At 33.5% G+C, this 11579-nt stretch overlaps 1 protein-coding gene across 2 annotated transcripts in view; it reads left to right on the top strand.

Moving 5' to 3' along the window:
* Positions 1-10230, top strand: part of cntn6 (contactin 6) — a 152891-nt gene extending 142661 nt beyond the window's left edge. For both annotated transcript variants that reach the window (XM_088636366.1, XM_088636367.1), the window contains exons 17-23: positions 680-750; positions 1473-1707; positions 2417-2532; positions 3162-3342; positions 4394-4506; positions 7173-7341; positions 7778-10230. In XM_088636366.1, coding sequence (XP_088492492.1) covers positions 680-750; positions 1473-1707; positions 2417-2532; positions 3162-3342; positions 4394-4506; positions 7173-7341; positions 7778-7881 — 989 coding nt within the window. In that variant the 3' untranslated portion in view covers positions 7882-10230. The remainder of the gene's footprint in view (positions 1-679; positions 751-1472; positions 1708-2416; positions 2533-3161; positions 3343-4393; positions 4507-7172; positions 7342-7777) is intronic.
* The last annotated feature ends 1349 nt before the right edge of the window (positions 10231-11579 follow it).

Here is an 11579-nt window from a genome sequence, read left to right on the forward strand (position 1 = left end):
ATGGTTGTTTAGGGAGTTGTCATATATAATCCTCTAACCCACTGTCTTGTACAGCAGAGGAATAGCAAACTTACCAAAGCCAACAGCACAATACTGTATGTCATTAGTATGTTTTCTTATCAGATAAGCCCCTTTAAGGTGCATTTATTTGCTCTGCCCACGCTGGTTTGTCAGGGCAACAGAAATATTATTAGAAATCATGAATAACACTTAATTCTAAGTGTAATAATATGTCTTGCCACTACATGTTTATTTACAGTATATTTGCTTTTGATAAATTTGATCTCACTTAGGGGGAGTGGATCCTTATTTTACAAAAGAAAACCTTTATCGTATTAGTTTTGTAGCATATTGCAGTCAAACAAAACCAACTACAGCTTGTACTATTTTTAGGTACTTTTTGATAGTGCAGGGTATTGAATACATGACAGTACCAGGGTCATTAAGTGCAACTTTTTGCACAATTCATACATCATCTTGCTTAAATGAAGTTGTGGGAGTCTGAACATGATACCCTGCTATTTTATCAAAGCTAGTATCCTGACATCTTTTAAGAAATGTCTGGATAAATTGAATCAGTTAGCTACCACAAACCAAACAAATTATATGGGCTATATGGCCACTGCTTTTCAAATGTTCTTATTATGTAATCTTCAATAAGTGTTTTTTCTTTCTTAAGTTCCAGAAATTGCTCCTGCTAATGTCAGTGGAGGTGGTGGAAGCCGATCAGAACTTGTAATTGTATGGGAGGTAATGTGATGCTTTTGATAAAAATTCAAGAAATTGATAGAGAAAGTCTGAGGTGTGGCTCTATTGACATGACTTACTGTAAATTGAAAAAAAAATCTAATTAGAGGAAAACCATTCATTTTTTCTCCCCCAACCGTGGTAAAGCTATCTCTAAATATACAGTGCAACTGAAACTTGACACAGTTGTGGGCTATTTAACCTGATGTGTGAAAGATGACGTGAGGACATGATAAATAAAACAATAAGAACATAAGAAAGTCTACAAATGAGAGGAGGCCGTTTGGGCCATCTGGCCCATTTCAGTTAGTAGTTTATTAAGCCAAGGATCGTTCGTTGAAGGAAGCCAAGGTATCAGCTTCAAGCACATGGCTGGGTGGATTATTCCATACTCTCACAGCCCTTTGGGTAAAGAAGTGCCTGTTATGTATTACACGAACTTGTAAATTTAAACATTATTTCCAAAGGTCTGTTAGTAAACATTTCTTCATAAATGTTACAAATAGATGCAAACCAAAAAAAGCTTTGTCTTAAATCAATGTCTTAATAAATTCCTTAAGAGCTTCTAATCCTTTTAACTCCCACCATGGGGTTAATTATGGATCTTTTATGAATAGCAATTTGAAGAATTTTTCTTGCTTTCTGCATTGCAAAATCTTTAGATTTCCTCTAAACTACAGTATTAAACAGTCCATTTTTTGTGGTTTTTGTTCTTTATCACACAGCCTATTCCAGAAGAGCTACAGAATGGAGAAGGGTTTGGATATGTTGTTGCTTTCCGACCTCTTGACACAACCACATGGATGCAGACAGTAGTAGCTGTACCTGATGCCTCCAGATATGTCTTCAAGAATGAAAGCATCCCACCACTTTCGCCATTTGAAGTCAAAGTTGGTGTCTATAATAACATTGGTGAAGGACCATTCAGTCATGTATTCACAGTTTATTCTGCAGAAGAGGGTAGGTTTGCTTCAGAAATTACTATTTACAGTAAACCTCAATTACTTCCCTTGATAATTAAAAAGTGCATTCAGTGATTACAAAGTGCATTCAATTATTACATCTTCCAAAGTTCATAAGCCATTGTCCATTCTCAGGAACTTTTTGTTTTCCAGTCTGTTTAGTTTTTTCTCAAATGAATATATCCATTTTTAAAAATGAGATGCTTGCTTAAAAATATTCTGTTAATTATTTTGAAGGGACAACATACTGTATACACTTAACAGACTTCGTATCAAACATGTCCTGTCTGAATCAGTCACTGAACGTTCGCATCTGATCAGTTATGTTTTGTTAATCTTGGCTGTTGTTGTCATTCATGTTCCACAAAATAGAAAGAAGAGAAAAACTAAATATGCAAGGGTTGATTAATTTTAATCCACCACTGTCACCTTGTCCTAACTGGGACCTGGTGAGACCAATAACTCAATAGCTTGGCAACACTCACTTGCTGTCATTTGAGCAGTAGATTGAAGGACAATTGCTGATCATTGACCTTTCCTGTTTGCATTATTGTTACAATAATAAGGTGAAATAATGAATCAGCCACATGGGAGAGTAAGACAGAAATCAGATCCAGGTGTAAATGTGCTAAATACATTCCACTCTTCTTTTAAAACCAATGTCATGGTATGTATTTTGTTTTTTTATTTATTGTGAACAATTTAAGAACCTAATGCGGCACCCTCAAGAGTGTCTGCTAGAAGTCTGTCAGCTTCCGAAATTGAAGTGTATTGGGATCCTGTGCCTTGGAAGACCAGTGCTGGAAGAATTCTGGGTTATGAGGTAGGAACAAAATATATTTCTTGCCTCTGACACGTCTTACATGAAAGGAAACACTGACAGAGGGAACAAATAAAATGTTGGACAGTGAAAAATCTATCTAGTTAGAAATTGTATAAAACTCTCTAGTGGCTGAGAATTGTTTTCTGACTTTTTAGCTTTGTATTTCATTTTTTTATTATTTATTTTGTCATAGTACAGACTCAAGAGTCCACAGCCTGTGTTTATGAATGGCACTTTCAATTCCTTTTAAAAGCAGCCTCTGTTTCAGTGATCCCCCACTGAAACCTGCAAAAAATGTATTGCTACTCCCTGCATTTGTTTTTCCTACTGTACATACACAATCAATTTTCAAACATGTGCAACATCATATAATGGAGAGAAAAAAATATATTGGCAAACCAAATTACAGCAACTATAAGGACTTCACATTACCAGAAATTCATATTTACTTAGAAGTCCATGACCTCTAAATACAAAATTGCTACCTTATAAATCACCATACAGTATAGTAGCTGTGTGAAAATCAACACTGAATTACAGCACTTCTGTTAGGATGTTCTCTACTCAGGTAAAATGCTGATCTGAATATAATAATAATAATAATAATAATTGTTTCTTTTGGGAATCAGGTGCTCTTCTGGGAAGTTGGTGTAATGGAAAAGGATGCTGAGAAAATCAGGGTGACAGACATATCTGCAAATATTACAGGCCTGAAGGGGAGCACAACATATTCAATAGAGGTCAAGGCATATAACAGTGCTGGAACTGGCCCTTCAAGTGCACCAGTAAATGTCACCACCAAAAAGCCCCGTAAGTATATGAGCTTTTAAGAGTGTCTGAAATACAAAAATGAGTAAGTACAGCACATGAGATATACAGTACAGTACAGTACAGTATGAGGTTAGGTGAGATTACTCACTATGTCCCTCCAAAGCCAATTAGGAATCTCAGTCCTAATGTACATTTATTTGATAGGTTGTAAAGATATTGTAAAGGGACTAATTCTGTTTAATTTTTTAGACATATAAGACTAAGACATGAGGTTGGATAATTATCTGATACCAATTATATGAGGACAAAACATAGCAGAATACTTCAGTTAAGAGACAGTCATTGCCTAGATAAATCAGTTATATTGCTCTGTGGGGATTCTGTAAGCCAATTGCAGTTATTAAATTGAGCATGTAAATTTAAGTCTACATAAAAAAGAATACAGAGTCAGCAGTTATATGCTATTCTTAACACAGGTTTCACATCTGAAGTTCCTTTTCATAGTTAAAATGATCCGCAATGTATAAATTTTACTTTGTTTTGCTTTTCTGAGGTTAAGATTATGGAGTTTTTGTTTATTACAAAATCAATTGTTTATCATCATCAATCAAATTGTTTTATTTTTATTTAAAAAATAGTGTCCTTAGTATTTAATTCGCTCTGTGGGATAAGTGACAGAGCTAGATTAAATGTATACAACCCATTCATATTGACCTTAATACAGCTTAATACAGCTTTTGGTAATATCAGCTGTCATGTTTAAACATTAATTAATGAAAACATACAGAAAACACCTTATAGCTTGTTTATTCCAATTGCTTTTGTTTGTAGGAATATGGTGATATTCAGAAGAAAGAAAATCTGAAAAGCGGATCGACAGAATATATAATTATCAATGGTCAAATTAAACGATGAATCTGAAATCGTCTGCTTTTGCACCACTGCACCACAGAAAATAATACTCTTTCAAATAGGTGCTCAGGGTAGACATTAGAGATAAAGGAGCAATTTAAAAAGAAGTAATTGCAGTGCAGATTGAAAGTATTGATTTCATTTATTAAAGCATGTATCTGTGTGATTTATATTTTAGCTCCAAGTCAACCGCCTGGGAATATTGAATGGAACTTGACAAATTCAAAGATCTTTTTGAATTGGGAGCATGTGAAGGCAATGGAAAATGAGTCGGAGGTGATTGGATACAAGGCAAGTTTTCCAGTTATTGAAAGATCTTCTTTGTTATAAAAAATACCTAAGGATGTTTACCTTTTAATGTGCTTGTTGAGACCTGCTGAATAAGTGCCCCATACAATCATTTGTAATGCATAATGTTTCTAGATCTTTGGTTGCAGGGACATTTGTTTTTTAACACCAGTGAGTGTCTATATTTGAAAGTTTCCTGAGATTCTGCAGTGGGCTAATTGATTCATGCATTAAATATATAAACATTACAGCTGTTCATAAAAAAATAATATGTTATATTTAAGTGTAATGTTGTCTAAAACATTTCTATTCATTTTGTAATATAGAGTGTGAATTTCATTGCCATACCACTGATTTTTCCTGATAATGCAAATGACACCCAACTCATCAAAAGAATGTTGTTTGGCCACACTGTAATTTCAGAGCTCACCAGGAATGACGTTGTTTTGCAGTGTTTTTACATAGCTACATAGCTGTATATGATAGTGACTACTATAGTAACATGGCTTTAACTTAATGAGATGGCACTGCTGCATCTTACCAAAAGAAGTCTAATTAATATGTTTACAGCACCAAGCCATGTAGTGTAAATATATTATTAAACCCATGTTTTGTTTTGTTTTTGTTTGTTTTGTTTTGTTTTGTGTTTTTTTTGTCCCATTTTAAGTAGTTTTCAATTTATTGTTCCAAAAATACTTCATGGACATTGATGAAAAAAACTCTTATTCTAAAACTAATGTATTCAGATTACAGGCCTTCTGAAATACAAGGTAAAGTTAAACTGTGGATACTGTTATAATGGGACAAAGACTATGCATTAGGCAATACATTATATGACCTAAGAATAATAAATGAAATGGATTTTGTTGAATATTGACTAAAACCAATGCATCACCCAAACTAACATATTCAATAAACTGCGGCAGCATATTCAATAAATTGCTTTTGTTTTTTAAAATGAAAACAGCAAAATTTAAGTTGAAACATGTCAAATATTACATATATAGTACTTTATGTTCAGTGTTCTTATCAAAGGAGTGAGATTTATAATTATAAATTAATCATTTATAATTGTTTGCGATTGTAAGCAATTGGGCAAGGAGGATTAAAAAAAGGTGTTGCTTTCTTTTAAAAAATCACTAATGATGACTTTATTACAATAAACAAAAAGGTTTTTAGAGTTTGGTAGCTGAGGGAGAAAGTCAGCTGTATCTTTTAGATGGTGTTCCCTAACTGGTGTTCCACAGGCATTAAGCCCAGCACATTGAAAAACCACAGGGGTCTGTTAAACCACCTCTGACAATAATTTGCAATTCATGTAATTTTCTATTAAGCCCCTGCAGAAAATTTTAATAGACTCTTGTATTTGTAGATTCTTCCTCTTTCTTAATAGACTACAATGTTCAGGACTTTACTGGATGTTAAAAAGAAATAGAAATCTTTCACCCATAAACTTAATTGGCATGATATGAAAGGGAGTGGAGAGAAGACACATGAATGTAGTACCAATAGAAAATAGTTTTTGCACAATTTTAGTAACAACTTAATTGTGCCCCCTTTCTGTATTTTAATGGAATTTGTTGTTTATTTAGAGAGCAGCTTTGTTCTTTGTCTGTTTTAAACAACCTTTTCTGAAAAGTAGCCTCAAATTAGTTCATTTCACACTGGGCATTCCAGCTATCATCTTACTTTCATGCTGAGGCTTGAGTAGAATAAGTCAGAAAAAGCATTGTACTGTGAATGACCTGGCAACCTAACACTGTGCTGTTGTGTGCTGGTATTGGTAAAACACAGAGAGTCTGTTAATTCTTGTTACCGTTAATGTTAAAAAATGTATTTTTTCCAGAGATTTTAACACGAAAGTTCTTTAAAGAAAGTAGGTGCTCTGTAGGAAAGTCCCCTAAAATGTAAAATATAATTATTCTGATGAAAGTGAATTATATCGATAATATACTATATTTGAGCACAATCATTAATGTTTCTAAGATATTCATTAACATACTGCTTCAGTTATTGAAGAGTGGTCTCAGTGGAGGTGTACCTGCCCGAAAAACTTTGCTGATTGCACTTTCAAATGTTTGCCACTACTTCACTGTGTTATGGATGGCCTTGTAATGAAATGATGTTTCAAGAGGGTCCTTGAGCAATTCCTGCACTCTGACCTGGGCCTCAGTTTCATCACTGTTGTAGGCACCATTTGCATCTTGACTGGATTTGATTGTAAGTTGCTGTGGATAAAATACTTTGAATAAATGTAAATGTAAATCACTAAAGTCCCAGGTTGCATTCACCACATGATTGCTAGGGAAGAATGCAGGTATTACAGGAAGACACTGTTTTGCAACATAAAAAATATCCATCGTGGCAAGTGCCTGGTAAGGCCTATGATGCATCTGCGAACTCACATACCTTAAAGCCTGTATTCTGAACTGTGGGGCTTAAGCTTGTTTGTCCCAATGCTTAGCCTAGTGGAGGCTTATGATCTTGTGATGTAATGACAGAAGAGAATGGATATGCTATTTTCTCTACCTGTGAAGCATATATTGTGGATGATTTGTCAATTCACTTTACGAACTATCTAATTCTTTTACTTATTTATCCCAACCAACACACAACAAATCACAACTCAATATGTAGCAGCTTCACCAACAGAACCTTTTTCCATCCAGGTTGTGTATCGTCAGAACTGGCACAGCAGGACAAATGTTGTAGAGACTAATAAAACATCAGTGGAGCTGCAGCTTCCATCAGGAGAAGACTACCTCATAGAGATAAAAACATTCAGTGATGGAGGAGATGGCAGTAGCAGTGGGCCAATCAGGATTCCAAAGATGTCAAGTAAGAGATTACCTTTTATTTTAAAAAGTCACTAAAAAAGGGATATCAGAGAATTAATTAAAATTTCTACACTAGGGTATGTATCATCTACAGTAGGAGAAGAAATGAACTAGATGATTGGCTCTTAATAATGATCTACAATATGCACAATTAGTTACAATATAAAACAGTTATTTTATTTCACAGATTCTGCAGTCTGTGGTCTGTGCAACTTGTTAATGTATGGTTTAGTGGCTTACATTTATCAAGAGATTACAGCAGAGAAAGCAATGCCATTTCATCTTTGATTAATTAAATTAGAAATATCCATAGAGAAAAAAATATATACTGTAGCTTGAAACATTTTAAGATCTTTTAGATTCCTTCATGAAAAATTGTTTTCTTTTTATGAAATCTACATTAACTCTACATTATTTGTTTCTGTTCTTTCTTTTAGGCTTAAACTCAAAGGGACTTTCCAATGCTTTCATATCTGATGTCAGCAAACTATCGCTTTTTTGCACAGTTGTGATTTCATTTGCTTCAAGATTGATGTTATAGAATGGAAATTAAAACTAAATGCCTTCTACAGCAAGATTCTCAAGCTCAGAGTGCAGGATATTGGTGATGGTTAAAATGGCATCCTTTCGAAATATCAGCTTTTTAATCTTTTTTTTGTAAGAAATATTGAGAGAATATTTCTACAACAATGTTAAACTGCCTTAAGAACCAATGCTCTAAGTTGGTGTTTTGATTACTTTCTCTGTAACAAACATTTAAAACTTACAGAATATTTAATTATGCAAGAAAGAGCAGTCTCTGGCCTTCTGACAAGTTAATTATAAGCTTAAGAAGTAGTCTGAATTTATGATCAGTGGATTGGAGTGGAGCTATCCATATTTTTTTAAAGATATACATACAGTATATTGATGTTTTTACAAGATGAATAGAAATAGTTTTCCATAAATATGCATTATGCTTTATTTCTTGCTTTCAAAACTTGTATGGAGAGTTTTCGCTTTTAGAACATTTCAGATTGTGATCACAGTCTCTCATGAGTTGGAGCTACACAGCTCCATGACTGACAAAAGAATGTGCTGAGCAATTTCTCCAAGCAAGCATTGAAAACAAGAAGAAATTGAAGGTACCATACACAATACAGAAAGCACCAAGACTTTTCCTGATAAATATGTGTACTGGGTAGCTTTAAAGTTCATGCATTTAATAAATTTTAGCATCTAGAAACTTCAAGACCAAAACTGGATTTGCCGATCTCCAAGTTTTCCAGTTATACTGTATATATATATCTCTCTCTCTCTCTTTTATGGCTTTCTAAAGAAACAAAAAAAAAACTATAACTTTAAAATGAAGTACAATGAGAATTTTGTGGGAAACTACAGACATACTTACACATCTAACTGTCATGTCAGACTGACTGTCAACTCAGTGTAAGATTATGGGCAGAGGAAAACTTGTGTATATGGATACTTTTTTTTTCTTACTAGTAGTTTGAAAGGCATCAAAAATGAAATGCATGATGTAACCTTATAGTTATCCATATGTGTAATTTAAAATCAGACTAAAATATTATAATAATTTCAGACCCAAAAATATGGTTAATTGGAAAATAATTAAAGGAGTATTTTACCAAAGAGAAGATAATTAATCAAGTATTCCAGTTTCTTTAAAAAAAAGTATTAGTGATATGCTAACATTTTTGGATGAAGTACAAGAAACTAAACATATCACAATTTAATTATATGTCATTGTTTTTAATTTAGAGCTTATTTAGGTCCAGTGATGCTATATTGATCAGATTTAAAATGCATAAATGTTCAGCAATAATGGTCTGAAAACCCTCACTTGTCAATAGTGTGTAATTAGAAGGAAAAAAAATGCAAGACACCACCTAATTGGTATTAAGTGCACTCTTTCTAATTATCAGAAGAAAGGGACTATCCATTAAAATCCCATAATGTTTACTAATTACATTCCATACAGCTTACAGTTTAACAATTGTAGTCATTTTCTTATTGTAATTGGATTTCAACAAAGGTGAGATAAAATCATTGCCGATACAACAGTCTTTTCAAAAAATAAATTAATGCTTCTCAAGTTGAAACTCAGTATCCTTATCTCATGTCTTAGATACACCTCACTTGTCTGTGCCACATCCTATTTATGTTACAGTTAAATATCTCAATGTATAGATAGAGAAAGCCCAAGTATTGACCTTGATTTAGATACTTGCGATGTCCTAGACTAGACTTTATTGTAAAATACAATGATATTATGTGTCTGGTGCAAGGTGTAAAATTTCATAAAATAGTGAAAATTTAAGTTTTGCATTAGATACCCTAAATTTCAGTGTTCAGAGAAGTGGAAGTAGAAGTTCAGAGAAGTTTTGTCTTTTTAAAGCTTAGCGTACATGGCATTACATGATGATCAGAATAATGTGTTGGTTGAATCTCAAATGAAAGAACAGGCCTGGAGAAATCTGTTATTCTATTGCTGTTTACAGCTGTATTAATTATCAGCAGCAGTAACATCACTTGCATGCAATGATTACTTGCCTGGAGATGTATCTGAAATGAACATCAATTTTGGGTTTTCATTTATAGCATACATTTTTAGGAATTGTTAATTATGATGTAAAAAAAAGCTTTGGAAGGTTAAAGGTTTTATTTGATTTAAGATGATTTTTGAAAATGTTTTGGTAAAAAGTCTTAAAAAAGAAAGTTTGATTTGTTAATGGTGATTATTTTAAATTCATACAGTATGGTTGGTTTAATCACAAATGTTTTATAAGTTGCTTGGGTGCTTTAATACTGTTGTATTAATTAAATACCGTAAAGAAGATCTCTGTGAGATGCTTTCAAAACAAAATAAACTATTTCATATTGAAAACAATACAGTTTCATGTTGGAATCGATGTTTTTTTATTTGTATTTTTTGCCATTTAGGTTGTTGTCATATTAATAATGAAAAAAAAAGAACATTTCTTTATATAAACTAAACTGCAAATAATTCTGAACTGATACATCTTGGGATTTCAAACACCAAATTAATAGTGTTCTTCTAAGTCATAATATCTTTTGTCATCAATAAACCTGGTATTTTTAAACCAGACAACTCTCTAAAAAGCTAATCACAAATGAAAAATTATTCTTTTCCGATTCAGATTTGCTTATTTATACAATTATTTGTTATAATTGTTATAACAGTTCTACAATTATATTTGTTACAATTGATATGAACTATCCCTTCTAATCTCTTTATAGCCCTTGCAGCTTTAATGATCAGATGAAACTGTTAACTGAAACATTTAATTTTTTATGACACATAGGTCATTTAAATTTCTATATCATATCTGAATCAGATTTAAGATCACTTTATTGGCCATATAAAATTTCTTGTATTAGGAATTTGTCTTTTTACATACCCCAACTTGCTCTCCATGAGACACACAGACAGGGAGAGAAGCTTGGAGTCAGAGCACAGGGTCAGCCACGTATATGGATCCCCTGGAGCGGTTGGGGTTAAGGGCTTTGCCCAGGGGCACAACAGAGTAGGATTTCTCCGTCAGCCGCAGGATATGAAGCTGCAAATTTCCAGCCAGAGGTGCAGATCCTAAGCCACAGAGCCACCACACCCCCCTGTTTTTGTGATTTATTTCTTATACATTAGTTCATAACATTTGGTATCATTTGTGACAACACAATAGTGCAGTGGCTAGCATTTCTGCCTTGCTACACTAGGGCTCTGGGTTCAATTCCAGACCTGAGGTGCTGGTATGTGCATGGACTTTGTATGTTCTCCCCATGCTCACGTGGGTTTACTCCAGATGCTCAGGTCCAAAGACATGTTGGTAGGTTAATTGGCTTCTGAGAAAACCCTGTGGAGGTATGCTGTCCCATCTATCCCACCTTGTGCCCATTCCTGACTAGGATAGCTTCCACCTAGCCTGTGACTTTGTATTGGATAATGCAATTACAAAATGGAGGATGGTATCATTTGCATGTTTTCTATCCTTGTGTATTTGACCTTTTACAGGTATGTGTTTTTTACAAGAGTAAAACTAGAAGAAAATGTGTGCTTACATAGAAAAGTAAGAGGCAAATCTAAAACCTTGAGTGAGAGTATTTCTCTCTCACAATTGAAGTAGAATGCCCAAACACTTATCATGTGTATTATCAAGGATTTCATATCCTTGAAGAATGAAATGTACATGAATATATAGTGACAATTTTTTGATACAT

Source organism: Lepisosteus platostomus, chromosome 6 (assembly GCF_059453375.1).
Source record: "Lepisosteus platostomus isolate fLepPlt1 chromosome 6, fLepPlt1.hap1, whole genome shotgun sequence".
Classification (NCBI taxonomy): Eukaryota; Metazoa; Chordata; class Actinopteri; order Semionotiformes; family Lepisosteidae; genus Lepisosteus; species Lepisosteus platostomus.